This window comes from Aotus nancymaae, unplaced genomic scaffold, assembly GCF_030222135.1.
Source record: "Aotus nancymaae isolate 86718 unplaced genomic scaffold, 86718_ANA_hifiasm-v0.15.2.pri h1tg000040l, whole genome shotgun sequence".
NCBI classification, from domain to species: domain Eukaryota; kingdom Metazoa; phylum Chordata; class Mammalia; order Primates; family Aotidae; genus Aotus; species Aotus nancymaae.
In genome coordinates, this window is record NW_026988454.1 from 129,932,125 (window position 1) to 129,948,925 (window position 16,801).

General features: G+C 41.3%; 1 protein-coding gene across 5 annotated transcripts; it reads left to right on the forward strand.

The window, feature by feature from the left end:
* Window positions 1–1,171: 1,171 nt before the first annotated feature.
* On the forward strand, window positions 1,172–9,082 carry LOC105704662 (HLA class II histocompatibility antigen, DQ beta 2 chain). 5 transcript variants are annotated; one of them, XM_012434007.3, is made up of 6 exons: window positions 1,172–1,330; window positions 3,089–3,355; window positions 6,143–6,424; window positions 7,401–7,511; window positions 8,092–8,115; window positions 8,725–9,082. In XM_012434007.3, the coding sequence occupies exons 1-6, from the start codon at window positions 1,222–1,224 to the stop codon at window positions 8,736–8,738; spliced, it is 807 nt and encodes a 268-aa protein (XP_012289430.3). In that variant the 5' UTR covers window positions 1,172–1,221; the 3' UTR covers window positions 8,739–9,082. The 5 variants fall into 5 exon arrangements, with proteins under 5 accessions (XP_012289430.3, XP_012289432.3, XP_012289429.3 ...); XM_012434006.3 differs by having other exon boundaries at window positions 1,222–1,330; window positions 8,092–8,118; window positions 8,727–8,782; XM_012434009.3 differs by lacking the exon at window positions 7,401–7,511.
* The last annotated feature ends 7,719 nt before the right edge of the window (window positions 9,083–16,801 follow it).

The following is a 16,801-nucleotide window of genomic DNA, read 5'->3' on the forward strand; positions in this document are numbered from 1 at the left end:
TTTCTTGGTTAGGGTTCCAATAATGTTTGTCAGGCATTGTTTTAATTGCTTTATAACCATTAGTGCTGCCCCTAGCCATGGGCAACAGGAGCCTGATAAGTAGTAAATTTATTATAAAAACACATTGGTACCTCTGCCATTTTGGATGTGATGTTTAGGGCTGGCCCAATACAATCTGTAACTCTAAACATTTGCTCCATCATTAATACGATTCAGTCCCAGGAAATGCTTCTCTACAGCTTTTGTTCTTTTTCTTCAGAATTAAATGTGACTGTGTCGGAATACTGTAAAATTTGTGTATTGTCCTTTACTGATGTCAGACGCACCTGTTTCATGGTTCAGGGAGGATTTAAGCAGCTGAAGAACTTAAAACAGAAAAGTCAACAAATACTTTCACTCAAAGAGCATGAATGCAATACATTCTTGCATAATGAAGAATCACCTGCCAGCAGGGCTGGGTGTCAACTTGTTTTGTTTTGTTTATTTGCTTTGTTTTCTTGTTCCTCCAATTAACCTGATATTACACATAACAGTGGAGGAGGCTTTTGTAATGTTAAGCAAGTCATATTAATCTTAAATTTGTATATGTGAAGATCTAGATGTAAAATGCATGAAACATGACCCACATTTTGCAAAGAGAAGCCTGGGGCAAAAAGGAGTTCGGTAATTCGTTGACTCTCAGAAAGCAAATTAGTGGTAGAACTGCAACTCACCATCATTTCCTTCTAAGAACTTTGCTCTTCTCACCAAAACTTGAGGCTTCTCAGAGTGTCTAAGACAACAGAAGTGAACATTTCTATGGCAACAATTTTCTTTTCCTGAAATATGATCCCTACTTAATTTGCCCTACTAAAAATCCCAAGTATAAGAGCAATAGGTTGTAAGGTGTCTACTATTGAATCACATTTGTCTTTTGCTTCTTAAAACTCCCAAGCCATTCAATCTTCAGCTATTTGAAAATCTTCACCTCAAATGTTTATCTAGTGCAATTTGAAGAAGAAACAGTGCCAGGCATTGGAGTGAGAAATCTTCACGGAAAAAATGTCTGCCCAGAGGCAGATGAGGTCCTTCAGCTCCAGTGCTGATTGGTTCCTTTCCTAGGGACTCTCCAATCCTACCACGATGGAAACATCCAGAGGTTTTTACTGTTTCCGGCAGGTACATAAGATTCATTAGGTTTGAGCTGTGTTGACTACCACTGCTTTTTCCTTGGTCTCAATTATGTCTTGGAAGATGGTTCTGCAGATCCCTAGAGGCTTTCGGGCAGCAGCTGTGACCTTGATGCTGGCGATGCTGGGCACCCCAGTGACTGAGGGCAGAGACTCTCCCAGTAAGTGCAGGGCAGATGCTCTGGAGAGCCGCCACTCTGGGAACAGGCTCTCCTTGGGTTGGAGTATGGGGGATGGTGACCTCTATGATCCCAGAACATAGTTTTTTATCACCATTTGTTCTTTTTGGGAAATAGAGCTATGTTTCATTCTTACTTCCACCATATAATGGGTGAGGTGAGGATAATCCAACCCCAATCTCATAGGCTTAAGCGTGGAGGAGGAGAGAGGAAGGAGGAGACAATGTGTGTATTTACTACTCCTGACAGGACAAAGTGACCATGGAGTTCTTTTTGATGATATGAATTTCCCCAAAGACACTATAGGATTTGCCATTTCAAGGTACCCCAAGACTTACCTAGACTAAATGTCATGAGATTCTGCACTGGGAAATGTAAGGCAGCAATGGTGTCTGTAGTCTCGGTATTTGAGGTAAAGGAGTCTATACTACTGACTTGATTGGAGAGTTTGTGAAGGCAAACTCATGGTATTGAGGGAAGGTGACTGGGTGACCACAGATGTTTCACTGATTTATGGGCAAAAGGTGACTTGAGTGGGATTCAGGACCTGAGTTTATGATAGACTGAATTTAGTATGATAGAAAGGAGGATGTAAAGAAGGGAAATAATACATATTGAGAAACCACTCCATTCAGACACAGGACAATACTTTATTTTTTTATTTTTTTATTTTATTTTTTGAGACGGAGTTTCGCTTTTGATACCCAGGCTGGAGTGCAATGGCGCAATCTCGGTTCAGCGCAACCTCCGCCTCCTGGGTTCAGGCAATTCTCCTGACTCAGCCTCCTGAGTAGCTGGGATTACAGGCACGCGCCACCATGCCCAGCTAATTTTTTGTATAGTAGAGACGAGGTTTCACCATGTTGACCAGGATGGTCTCGATCTCTTGACCTCGTGATCCACCCGCCTCGGCCCCCCAAAGTGTTGGGATTACAGGCTTGAGCCACCGCGCCCGGCCGGACAATACTTCATATAAATTCTCTCACTCCTCCTAACATCCTATGTGTAAGTATCATGATTTTCCTTTACATAATTATACTTGTAATATGAATATTCTGTTAAGTAACGGGCCCAAGCTGGTGATTGACTCAGTTTAATCGAACTCTATAGAATTTGGAAGCTTGGGCTCTTTGCATGAATAAATGTTTCTTTCTAGAACTCCGGAGGTGTAGGTCCTTTCTAACACAGAAGTGAGTGAACCTCACCGGGCACTTGGACGGGTATAGCAGAAAGACAGTAAATCTAGGCATGAGAAGAAATGTATTTTGCCCAGGGACCAATAGAATACTTGTATCAGGACGAGAACACGCTTAATTTCTGAACCTTCCTTGTCATTCCCTTGAACTCTCAAATTTATGTGGATAACTCTGTCTCTAAGATTCCCAGGAGCTCCATGGAAAATGGGATTTCATGCGAGAACGCCCGGATCTAAGTACAGAGGTCAATGTAAAATCCAACCGACTGCCCTCTTCACTTGATTCACAGGCTCAGGCAGGGAGTAGGCTTTTCCCATTACCCTCCCTAAAGGAAGCAGATTCCCGAGGCCCCCGGAGAGGGCGAGCAGAGCTCCCTGGAGGATCCCAGGTCCGAGCACTAGGCACGAGGCCTGGCCAAGAACCCGAAGTAGCGCGGACAGGTTTCGCAGCTGCTGGTGTGGTCAGGCCGGCGGCTGCAGGGTGCGGTCCGGCTGGGGGTTGGGGCCTGGAGAGGCCTGACTGACTGGCCGCTGATTCCCCGCAGAGGATTTCGTGGTCCAGTTTAAGGGCATGTGCTACTTCACCAACGGGACGGAGCGCGTGCGGGGTGTGGCCAGATACATTTATAACCGCGAGGAGTACGCGCGCTTCGACAGCGACGTGGGGGAGTTCCGGGCGGTGACCGAGCTGGGGCGGAGCACCGAGGACTGGAACAACTATAAGGATTTCTTGGAGCAGCAGCGGGCCGCGGTGTACACGGTGTGCAGACACAACTACGAGGCGGAGCTCCGCACGACCTTGCAGCGGCGAGGTGAGCGTCGTCGACCCTCCGCGGAGCTCACCCTTGGCGGGTGCCAGAGTCTTTGCGCGCAGAGGGGCGAGGCGAGGCCTCAAGGACAGAGCCCTGGTCCACCCCAGGGGACAGGAAGGTGGCGGGGGCTTGGGGATTGGGAGTAGCACAGAAGGGGCGGGGATCTAAGGCAGAGCAGGGGGATGCGCAAACGCAGCCCTGAGTTCCTTGCAGAGTTGGGTCAGGCTGCCCAGTGCGTTCCCCACCTCCCCGTCCTTTGGCCTCGTCCTCCGCTCTGCGCGTTCTTGCCTCATGCGTTATAGGTTTGCCTCCTCGTGCCTTACCTTTGCTAAGCAGTTCTGTCTTCCCCTGCTCGCCTGCCCCGCTAGCACTGCCCCACCCAGGGAGGCCCACGTGCCCAGCTCGCGCCACAGGAAGATTCAGGCTTGGCCTGGTGGAGTTAGGGCTGTCCCACAACTGCGTGCAGGGCCTCCAGCAATTGCAGTTGTGAAATATGATATTTTGACATTTGGCTTCAAATTATTATTCATTGTAATTCTGTTTTCTTAAATGGCTTTTATTCATGGCGGAGCTCTTTGAGGCGAGAGACTGTTTCAAGGTTTATTGCATGCCTGGTACCTGACACATTGGTATGTGGTATGAGCTCAATGATCTTCGGTTAAATTAATGAATAAATGTACTCAGCTGCCCATCCACTTAGGCTCAAGAGAAAGCAGAGGTTAAGCAGAGCCTTAAAAATTGACTGTATTAATTCTTTTCTATTATTTTGCTTAATGGTTTAAACTCTTATTGACTTGGATCTTAAGGTTTGTGAATGCAGTCAGGAAAAAAGGTGCTTGCTGAAAATAAAAACAACACTTGAATGGTGTTGTAAGGCAGTTTTAACTTCTTAGAAAAGCTGAACAAATGGCACAATGAAAAGAGCAGACGCTTTGGAATAAGTAGATTGAAGCTACTAAATTATTGAATGAAAATAATTTCAGGTTGCTTTTTGAGTAGATTTTCAACTTCCCACCCACCGCTATCCACTTCATGGATAAACATTATAAAAGTCAATTTTTCCCATTTAGTGAGCACTTATTTCTAGACAATTGCCTTAGCAAACACCATCTATGTTATGTCATTTAATACCACAGCTACCTGTGCATTAGAGATTAGCATCACCACTTTACATATCCTAATATTGGTACATGGTAAATATTTTAAGTAATCGACCTGAAGCTTCCCCCAAATACACAGCGTTCCTTTTTTTTTTTTTTTAAGACGGAGTCTCGCTCTGTCGCCAGGCTGGTAATGGAGTGCAGTGACACGATCTCTGCTCACTACAACCTCTGCCTCCTGCGTTCAAGCGATTCTCCTGCCTCAGCCTCCTGAGTAGCTGGGACTACAGGCTTGCACCACCACCGTCAGCTAATTTTTGTATTTTTAGTAGAGACGGGGTTTTACCATGTTGGCCAGGATAGTCTCGATCCCTTCACCTCGTGATCCTCCCACCTCGGCCTCCCAAAATACTGGGATTACAGGCATGAGCCACCACGAGGGGCCATATACAGCATTCTTTATGTTCTTCACTACACGTCTACACAGCCTAAGGGAAATAAAGGCTTGTTAAAGCCAATTTTGACAAGAAGTAGCACAGAGTCTAGTCCTGCTTGTTTCCAATGTTAATGGGACAAAATGATACTTTCAAGGTATTGAAAATTCACTGATTAATCAGTCCCTAGACTGACCCCAGTGTTATCCATGTAGGTTCACGAAACTTCTTTACCTCCTTCTGACCCACATCCTAATGCTGTCAAGTACTTATATTTTTGCTATTTCAAGTCTATTTCCATGAAAGTTATTTTATCATTTTTTATCTTGAATTTGTGCTATTTTTACTTTCGGTCTTTTTAAGATGAATATGTCTTATAAGTTCTCAAATAGCTGACTGTGATTTTAGTCAGACTCCAGGAAGGACAACCTAAACGAAAGTTCAAGTCCAGGCAGAAACCGTGATTCCTTCCAGATGATGACTCATGAGTGCCATTTCATTGGGGTGCCACCTGCTGACCTCAGCAAATCCCAGCTATATGTATACATGTTCACATTACAGGCACCCAGGCCGATCTCTGCACAGATCTCAGAATATTTCCTGTGGAAAAAATACATGATAATGTCTAATTTCAGAACAAGAAACTAATTCTCAATAGAACAGGGATGGAGTAAGGTAGGCAGCTAGTAATTAAACTATCTTGAGTGTTAAAAAGGAAATTAAGAAAAAGCAGGAAAATGAGATAACATATTACCAAGTAAATAAAGCATACATTAAATATTTACTGTGGTTTTACACTAAAAAACAAAGGAAATTCAGTACAATGGCCTGAGAGGTACAGGGTAAGATGTGTAAAACAGGCAGGGAAGGGTGTGCCATTTTTGACATGAGCAGCACTCTGAGAAGATAAAGGAATTGAGTTATGGGCAAACATGATGTTTGATCAGTGTTAGTTGTTTTCATGGCCTGCCTACTTATCCTTCAAATATTACAAACTTTTGCAATAACATTAATTTTTCTGGTCTCTGTTACTAGATTGCAAGTTCTGTAAAGGCAGACACCAGGGTCTGTTGTTTATTTTTGGATTCTCAGTGATTATCAAATTTATATTTGTTGAAGGATTCTTAATCCAAGACTTGGACTCTAAGTATCTTTCCACTCTGGTTCCAAGGAGGGACGCTTGCTCAAGGTAGACGTGCTGTGTGGTCTCACATCTCACTCCTGTGTCTTTTCCTGTCTGTTACTGCCCTCAGTGGAGCCTACAGTGACCATCTCCCCATCCAGGACAGAGGCCCTCAACCACCATAACCTGCTGGTCTGCTCGGTGACCGATTTCTATCCAGGCCAGATTAAAGTCCGGTGGTTTCGGAATGACTGGGAGGAGACAGCCGGCATTGTGTCCACCTCCCTCATTAGGAACGGCGACTGGACATTCCAGATTCTGGTGATGCTGGAAATGACTCCCCAGCGTGGAGACATCTACACCTGCCATGTGGAGCACCCCAGCCTCCAGAGCCCCATCACCGTGGAGTGGCGTAAGGGGAAACTGGTTTCCTTTTACTGTGGGCCCCACAAGACCAAGGGTAGAGCTCCCTCTGACCCCTGCCATCCCATCTCTTGTCCCTGACGTTACTACTGAACTGAGAATCACAGGAGACTAGAGCACCTGTTGCCCTATGGCGAGCGCATCACAAGAATCCTGTTCTCATTGTCTTTCCAGATACTAGGGAGATCACTCTACACATTTGTATTAGTCCATTCGTGTACTGCTATAAAGAAATATCTGAGACTGGGTAATTTATAAAGAAAGAGGTTTCATTGGCTTTTCTCACATTGCTATAAAGAAATGCCTGAAAATGGGTAATTTATAAACAGAAGAGGTTTAATTGGCTTATGGTTCTGTAGCTATAGGGGAAGCACAGTGGCTTCTGCTTATGGGAGACGTAAGAAAGTTCCTAATCATGGCAGAAGGAAAAGAGGGAACGAGGAGTCTCATATGGCATGAACAGGAGCATGAGAAAGAGGGGGTTGGTGGTACGCAGTTCTAAATAACCAGATCTCATGAGAACTCACTATTGTGACGACAGTACTAAGGGAGATGGTGTTATACCATTCACAAGAATTAGGTCTACTGATCCAGTCACCTCCCACCAGGCTCTAGCTCTAACAGTGTTAATTACAATTGAACATGAGATTTGGGTGTGGACACAGATTCAAATCATATCAACACTATTAAAACCCCAGAACCGAGCTGTGACAGCTATGAGACTGACTATTAGGGCTGGTGACTGGGGCCTTAGGGTTTGAGGTCTGGATGAATTCCTGAGGGGCAGAGGTGTACTTCCTCCTCTCCCTCGCCCACCCAGTGTGCCCAAGGACCTATTGGCTGGTCTTTCTCTTCCCTAGGGTGGTCAGACTGGAGAACTAGTTTCCCCTGACACCTCTACCTCCTGTACCAAGGACATTATAGGGTGTGGGGACAATCACTGACACACAGGCTTTTCTTCCTAGGGGCTCACTCCGAATCTGCCCAGAGCAAGATGCTGAGTGGAATCGGGGGCTTTGTGCTGGGGCTGATCTTCCTCGGGCTGGGCTTCGTCATCCGTCACAGGGGTCGAAAAGGTGAGGAACCCCAGGGGGAAATGGGGAAGATGGGTGGTTTGTGCTAGAGCTGATCTTCCTTGGGCTGGGCCTTGTCATCTGTCATAGAGGTCAGAAAAGTGAGGAACCCCAGGGAAAATTGGGGAAGATGGGCTGTGACCGAGACCCTCTGTTCAGAGAGGTTCTGTTTCTAGATGTAGCTCTTTCCTCTTGACCCTGAGAGGAAGTGGGAGGAGACAGGACAAGATTGGAGGAGGCGCTGGAATCTGATTTTACTGGGTCAATGGTAGCGCTGCCAGAGCTGACTGATAGAGCTTATTCCATTATCTGGCTTACTTATTCTGCCTTACTGCTCACCATTATCTCACTGGCTTTTTTCCAAAAGCTTCCTCCATTAAGAGATTCAGAGCCTTGACCTCCTTGCTCTCTAGTGACAATTTCCTTTGTTTTGTGGAATTTTAACTTAGGCTGCTTAAGGCCTTGAAGAACACGGGTGGGAAGAAAATATAACTCCAATTAAGCTACATGTGTTATTTTCCTTTGGGGTGAGAGAGTGGCTGTTTGTGTAACAAGACCTTTCTCTGTATAACTTCCTTTGCAGGACCTCGAGGGCCTCCCCCAGCAGGTAATATTTCAGCCGTGATCCAGTGTGGGGAGGGCACAGGTATAAGAAGGAAGAGCATGAGCTGAGTGTACCTGACCACAGCGGTCTCTGTTCATGGCCTATTTGCTGCTATGAGGTTGAAGACTCAGGGGAGAAGTTTGCCAGTTTCCAGGAATCTCCAGAGGTTGTTCCCCAGAATGAGGCCTTAACTTTGGTGGTATCTTTTTGTGAAATGTGGAGACAGAGACACATCTTGAATGTTAGACAGTGGGGTGATGCCCACTTTGTGCCACATTTTGATGGCTACTGCCTGTAGGCATTTTTTAGTGACTGGAAAATGTTGCTAGTGGTGGAGATGAGGTGTCATTCAATTTACTAAAGAAATCAAACCCTTCCTATTACCCAGAAGGGTAACTGCTGTTTCCCCATCTCCACAAATCTGCATCAAGCTGAAGCTCTGTGTCCTCGTGAGCTGATTTTACCTTTACACAGATCTTGGGGAACATAATGATGATATGCCCTGAACCTCAGCATTCTCTGTTTGATGCTGCAGAGAAACCTGAGGGGTGGGGGAGAGGGCGTGTCCCTCAGGGTACCCTGTGCTGATCACACCTTATCTCTCTTCTCCAGGGCTCCTGCACTGACTCCTGAGGACTTTTGTCTGGGATTGGTTATCAGTCTTCTGTAATGCCCACCTGCCCCTGCCTAGAATTTCTAACTGCCTGTGTTGCCTGTCCCCCTGAGGTCAGAGTCCTACAGTGGCTCTCATGCAGCCACCAGGTCACGTCCTGTGATCCCCACCCCAGGGCGCTGGCTGTGACTCTGCTTCCTGCACTGACCCCGAGCCTCCGCCTGTGCACTGCAAGCTGTGTCTACTCAGGCCCCAAGGAGCTTCTCTGTTTCCCTTCTCCCCACCCCAGACCTGTCAACACAAAATCATTTACCTGACTTTAGTGCTTTTCAAGTAATTAAACATGATTCTGAGTTATCTGTATTCTGAACTTCCTCAACTGAGCAGAGGTAGGAAACCACTGCCAAGTGAAGGAACATACCTTGAGGTGACTCAGCCAAACTGTGGCCAGAAAGAGGGTGGTACCTTGAAAAGACACTGAAGCATCTTGGGGTGCAAAAGTAAGGGTGAGCAGAGGAGGTAGAAAATCAATTCAATTGTCACATCATTCATGGTTCTTTAATATTGAAGTTCAGTGCAGTGGCCTTAGTGCTGTGTAAGTAAGCATGGTGGAATTGTTTGGGGACAGCTATAGTGACTGATGTTTCAGATATATTCTGACTGGCAAGTCACATCAATCAAGACTAATTTTTATTTTTAAGAAAGTATAACCAGCAATGAACGTACTGTTTTTGGTTCCAAATGATAGAAACTCAACCCAAACATATTTGATTCATGTTACAAGGACACTTGCTTTCAGAAGTGACTAGGTTCAGACATTCAATGAGATCTTCATCTCCCTCTTCTCTTTCTGTTATAGTTCCATCTGCACGTCCTCCTCTCTGTGTGTCTCTTTGTCCCTGTGTAGTTCTTTCTGAGTGTCTCTCTCCAGTTTCGCCTTTGTCCCCTTGTTGTGTCTTTCACTGTATTGTTGCCTTTCTCTGTTTTTATAATCTTTGTCACTATCTGCATTTCTTTTTTTTCTTTTTGCATCTCTCTGTTCTCTGCATCTCTCTTATCACCTCACACCTTATCTCATTTCTCTCTTCGTGTGAGTGTGAGAGTGTGTGTGTGTGTCTTTGTTATATATGTTTCTAGAGTGTCTACGAAAGCTTTAATAATTTTGGGGAAGATTCTCATTGTCCGAGCCTGAGTAACATGCACACCTCCCAAACACACCGTCCTGTGCACGGGATGCTGACAGCCAGCATGCATATTCCTCTTATTACAAAGGAAGACTGGATTTTCCAGAACTTAGTGGTGCTGGAAACGACTTTCCAGTGTGCAGATGTCTACATTAGCCGTGTGGAGCACCTCAGCCTCCAGAGCCTCCTCGCAGTGGAGGGGTGTATGGGGAAGTTTGTTTCTTGTGGAGCCAGCAGGTCAAACGGCAGATCTTCCTGTGGTTCTAGGGTCCCTCAGTGGTAACTGTTCACAGCCATCCCATTCCTCGTCCGAGCTCCCTTTGTCATTGACATCGTAATCTGTTGATTCCTGATGACACTCTCTTCCTAGTCATGAGGGAGGTCACTACACACTGTGGCCCCTTTGATGTGGGCTCAGCCCTGAAGCTGGTCTACATCTCAGTCTCTGGATTTGTCATTAAGGCAGACAAGCTTGTCCAACCCACAGCCCACGGGCTGCATGCAGCCCATGACTGTTTTTAATGTGGCCCAAAACAAATTCTAGGACATTCTCTAAGTTCAGCTTTGTCACACTGAACACACCTGGAAGATACTTTGTTTACGAGAAGGTCAAAGTCTTTTCCCTTTCTTCCACCGCCAGTTTCATAGAAACAACTGTTTTTTTGCACCCAGATTCCATTGAGTAGTATAATCTTTAATTGACAAAGTAACAAGTATATTCTTTAGAAATAAATTTGATAACAAAAAGAATTGAGTCTTAGTACGCATATAACTTGGAGGAAAGTGCGTGGGTGTTCTAGAGAACAATCTGCCAGTTGTGAGCATTTGTTTTTACCTTAGGAAATATCAGTGTATCTTTCAGAGACAGTGGTGCTCGCCAATATGCCATAAGCCTCTTTACATTTCCCAGTCTTTTCTGCTGTTAGGTTGTGATCATTTGACTAGTATTAACCAATGGAACTTGCAAGTAGGTGCATGATGGGACGTTGGAAGCTCCATAAAACCTGAGTCACTTGAAAAACTGTGGAATTAAGTCTCTTTATTGAGTGAAGCCACGAGATTTGCTTTTAACTGTGGGCTGAGATCTTATTGCAACGTAACCTTGCTCTTCCTGATAACCATGGAATGTTTGACTTCAGAAGTGAGTTCATAAGTTAATAGAATGAATCAATTGAGTTAATGGAAATTGAGATGATTGAGATGATATTTTCAAACAAAAAAGTTTTTGAAAATAAAGAATGGAAAACCTTATTTGAACAACAAAAAGTTAATGTTACATTTTTTAAAAAATTCTTTTTAATTGATAAATGAATATTTACATTTCAATATATGTATACACTGTGAAATGACTAAATCAAGCTAATTAACATAGCAATCACTTCACATACTTTTTTTCATTTGATGTGAATATTTAAAATCTGTCTTAGCAATTTTCAGATATACAATACAGCTGGCCCTCTGTATTTGTGGATTCTGCATCCTCTGATTCAGCCAACCCTGTATTGAAAATATTTGGAAAAAAATGATAAAATACAACAATACAACATAAAAATAATACCGCTTAAAAGACAATACAGTATACCAACTATTTACATAGCATTTATATTGCTTTAGGTATTATAAGTAATCTAAAGATGATTTAAAGTATATAGGAAAATATCCTTAGGTGATGTGCAAAAACTAAGCCATTTTTAAGAAGGGACTTGAGCATTCTCAGATTTCGGTATCCAGGAAGGGTCCTGGAGCCAATCTCTCATGGATGCCAAGGGACAACCGTATGTTATTATTAACTGTAGTCGCCATGCTGCACAATTGATCTTCAGTACTTTTCCTCCTCTCTAACTGAAACTTGTACCTTTTGACCAATATCTCATTCCTTTTTCTCCCTCTCCCCACACCCCACCTCCTCCATGACTTTGACTTTTTAAGATTTTGCATATAAGTGAGGTAATGTGGTGTTTGTTTTTCTGTGCCTGACTTATTTCACTTAGCATAATGTCTAACAGGTTCACCTGTGTTATAAATGACAAGATTTCCTTATTTTTTAAGGCTGAATAGTATTCCATGGTGCATATGCACCACATTTCTTTATCCATTCATCCGCTGATGGATGCTTAGGTTGATTCTATCTCTTGGCCATTATGAATAGTGCTGCAATAAACATGGGGGTACAGATATGTCTTTGATACACTGATTTTATTTTCTTTGCATATGTACCCAGAAGTGGAACTGCTGGATCATGTGGCAGTTCTACTTTTAATTTTTAAATAGATGCTAAATTTTAAAAACACTTACCTGTTTTCTTCTACATGAATATATATGTATTCCCAAGAACTAGAAGAGTGTTTCTGTCGTGGGTGCTGTTCTGTTGTACCTAAACTCCTCTTTTTGAAACTGAAGGATTTATTCTCTTATTTTCTGGGAATGTTGCTGGCTGACCGCCCCCAGCGTCAGTCATCCCCTGGAATTGTCTTAGGTGATAAAACCTGCCTCATCAGATTTTACTCCACTTCCCAGGAGGAACTCACCTATAATGATTGCTCAGTGTGGGGACATAAAAGCCTTAAACGCTTGCTCTAATTTGGGCCAACTCTGAGGGCCTCTTGCAGCTTCAGAACAGCTTCAGTTATGCTGATAAATAATAGTCCATTTTTTTGTGACTGAAATAATAGTCCAATTTCTAAAACCTTGCTCTAACTCTTGAGTCACTTTGCACACTTTTTCATTTACGATTGTAATTTAAATATACTGATCTTTGTGACTTCTGTAAGTATGGGCAGTGTCTCTTCTCCTCCTTCTTGGAAGATGAAGTCATTGGCATTTTTACCCTCCCTTTCCCCTCTCCTTTGTGTTTCCACTTGCCAGTTTTTCAATATTTTCAAAGAGGAAATATTGACATTCAGCTGTAACAATAAGAGTCCTTGGGCTTCGTTCACAGCTTAATTCTAAATTTGAAACAAAAATGTTGATCACTTTCTAAATATTACTTATGTGGTCAGGTGTTCTTTTCTTGCCAAGAAACTGCTGTAGTCGGATCTCTTTTCAGTGAGGTCCTGGTTAAACCCAGTTTCTTGGATTCCTTACCTTCCCATTTTCTGAATACCAATCTCAATCTGTCATATCCTTAGCCAACTTCTAGTAAAACTCTGTGTAGTAGGTAAAGTTTATGTCCTTTCACATCCACACGTATTTTTACTCTTTCTCCATGCCCGATTGTGAATTTGAAAAGGTCTACATTTATTAATAAAAAATAATTTTTCTTTAGAACTTCAAGGACTTTCTCAACATCTTAATAATAGAAGTATTTTGTCCGTTGTCAGTTTGTTTCATTTTGGTTTGCCCACTGGAATATTTTATGACCTTTCTTTGACACCTGAACTTCTGACATTTTGAAAATGAGATATTTAGAGGTGAGTTTGTTAATTTTGCTAAATACCTCACAAGACTATTCTATGGAAGGATTAAATCCTTTATGTCTGAAAATTTTTCCCTTATTATTTCTTTTGGTAATTTTTTCCCTTCATCTTCCCTGTTGATCTCTCTAGCTCTGTCACTTGAGGTTGGATTTCCTTGGTCTATTCTTTTATTTTTTCTACTGTATATTACTTTTTTTTTCCTTTTAAATTACATGAGATTTTCTTAATTTAATTTTCCGAACTTTTTATTAAATTTTCCAATTTTTTTAGCATTTTTGTATTTTTGATGAATTAGTGAATATATAAACAAGTCAGGGGGCTTAGTCCAGCCAATAATAAAGTAAGCATTACTTTGCTTTCCTTTGTCATTATTAGTCCCTGCATACAAATTCTTTAGAGCTGCATTTCTGAGAGCTTCTTACAGTCTTGGGCAGGATTTGGACAGGGTTTCCTAAATGTGATAAAAATAAGAAAAACTGAAAAACTAACGTAACTTCAGTGCTTCTCTGCCTATGTTTATGGGACTTTTCTGAATACTTTTATTTTTGAAAAAAACCATTATATTACAGAAAATGTCAACTGTGTACAATAGTAGAGAGAAGAATACTATGTATTAACAGCCCAGCTTTAACAATGATCTATCCATGAGCAAATTTGTAAACCCATCCAATTATTATACAGGCACATACTGGATTATTTTGGTGATATTTTTAGATACAATATTTCATTCATAAATTTTTATTATGAAAATCTAAAATATAATGACTTTTTAGAAACATAACAGCAACACCACTACCACAATTAAAATGAGATAAATAATTTCTTAATATACTCAGTGTCAATTTTTCTGATTGCCTCATATAAATTTTTTAACAAATGTTTTGTTTGATTATGAATTTAAACAAAGCTCAACCTTTGGTTAGTATATTTCTTCAGTCTTTTTTAAGTGTATAGTTTTCTTTTCTCTATTTTTAACCTTTTTGCAAATTGTTGGAGAAGTGTTTTCTTTTTTTTTTTTTTTAACTCTGGTACAACTTCTCATATTCTGATTTTTGTTGGTTACATCCTTGTGACATCATTCATCATGGGATTTTGACCTGGACTCCAGAAAATAACAATAATACCAATTGTTAACATCTATTAACTGCTTACTATGTGCCAGTCTGTGTGTGAAGTGCTTTATTTGTAATGTTTAATTCTTCAAATCTCCAGTTTGTGTGTAGTAAGTACAAACCTGAAATATTTTATGTGATTTTAAAATGTCATGAATGTTATTTATTTATTTCTCTCTAGAGACAGGGTCTCACTGTGTTGCCCAGGCTGGAGCAAATGCAGTGGTGCCATTGATCCTAACTCACTGCAGCCTGGAACTCCTGGGCTCAAGCAGCAATCCTCCTGCCTCAGCCTCCCTACTAGCTGGGACTACTGGCTGGTCTCCACCTCCTGACTTTAAGGGATTCACACCTTCTGCTGAGATTACAGGAGTAAACCGTTGCGACTGGAAATTTTGTAAAATTTGAACAATGTGATATTACCTATTAATGAAGTCAGACTTTATGTATGTAATCTGAAATAATTCAGATAAAAAATAATTTTTAAGAATCACATAAGTTTAAAACATACAGTCTGATTTATAACTTTGTTTATAATAATGTCATATGATGATCTCACTTTTAACTTTTAGCTGATAAAAAGATATATTTCCTCTATTTTATAAAACTGATTTTGATTATGCTATTTTGACGTTATATAAAGACTTTTTGAGTATGTTCTTTCAGTAGAATCCAGCTACCATTAAAGCTGCTTTCCTCAGTATTTCTTGGGGAAGGTTTCTAAATAGGGGAGCATTTGTATATTGCTGTATGAGTCTGGTCATAATGCCATTCAATGTAAGCCTTTTATTACACATACACATACAAATGCACACACCTCCGGAATGCTGGATTCTTCCCGGATGAATCATTGAAATTTATATAAAATTTATTTTAAATCTTATCGCAAAAAAGTTCTTAACACATTCGTGTATTTTCATGTGACCTTTTTTATACTACATTTTTAATTTTATATATTTGGGATCATTATTGTTGACCTTTTTTCTTTTTTTTAATAGACTTTATTTTAAACAAGTTTTAAGTTCCCAGAAAAACTGTAAAGTACGGACGTATCCCAGATGCTCTCTGCTCCCACACATGCATAGCCTCCTCCACTATCAACATCCTCCACCACAGTGGTACATTTGCTACAATTTATGAACTTACATTGACACATCATTATCACCCAAAGTCCATAGTTTATATTAAGGTTCACTCTTGGTGTTGTACATTCTATAGATTTGGGCAAATGCATAATGATATTTATTCACCATTGTGGTATCGAATAGAGTAGTTTCATTGCCCTTAAAAATCCTCTATGTTTTGTGATGTACATTATCACGATCACCACTGGTTCAGATTCTCTGCACTTACCAATTTCCAGTCTGCATTTATAATGATTTTCTTCTAGAGTTTTCCCCACCTCCTCCCCAAAGTAAATATGGATAAACATCTGTTGCATATAATGCACCTTGACTTAAAATTTATGGGCCATAAGGAGGGAATATACCCCTTAGAGAGTTAAAAACTGAAGTCAAATATTACAACTTCTTCTCCTAAGAGTTCTCTTAGCAGTCCAATCTCAGCGTCTCATTCCGGAGAAAGAAAAAAATCCTCCAGTAAACATATGAAAAGAAACTCACTCTTACGTCTACATTTGAATCTCCTAAATCATTAAGAGGCTAAGGAAAACAAATGTACTTTTTATATAATATGATCCATTCTTTTTAATAAATCAATTATAAATGTACCTGCAGTGGTTTATGTATTTATATACTATGTGTAAGGCACTGCCTATATATCAAGATTATTCAAATTCCATCAATAACTTTGCAAGGACAGTATTATCACTCTCACATTGTGGATGAGAATAATAAGGTTCAGAAATGTCAGTCAGATACTTTACCCGGTAAAGTTTAAAATATTGGCTTCAAAGTACTGAGTTGTGGATTTGGATTTAGGTTTTTTGTACCAAGCTATGCTGTATCAATTATTAGTCAATGTTTTGTCTTTTTTTTCTCCTATTACATTTTAAACTCACTGATGCAGATAGCATGGACAGAAATATCCTCGCAGAATTTTATAGCTGTTTAGAGCCATGAGGTCCTTGTTGATCCATTTCCTCTGGGAGAGTTTCTACTAGGAGTCCACAAATCCCGTGGAGGACATAGCACCCACAGCTGCTGTGACATTGTCTCAATTGTGTTGTTCTTCTTAGGACTTCTCTCTCATAGGTTCATGCTTTCCTTAGCCGGGGGGGAGGGGGGTGAAGAACAGGAAGCTAGGGCCCCAAAATACGTCTGTAGCTTCTACTCCTATCCATTTTCCATTGTCACTAACCCTAAGTAAGGAACAAGTATTTGTTCCTTTTTTAGATAACTACTT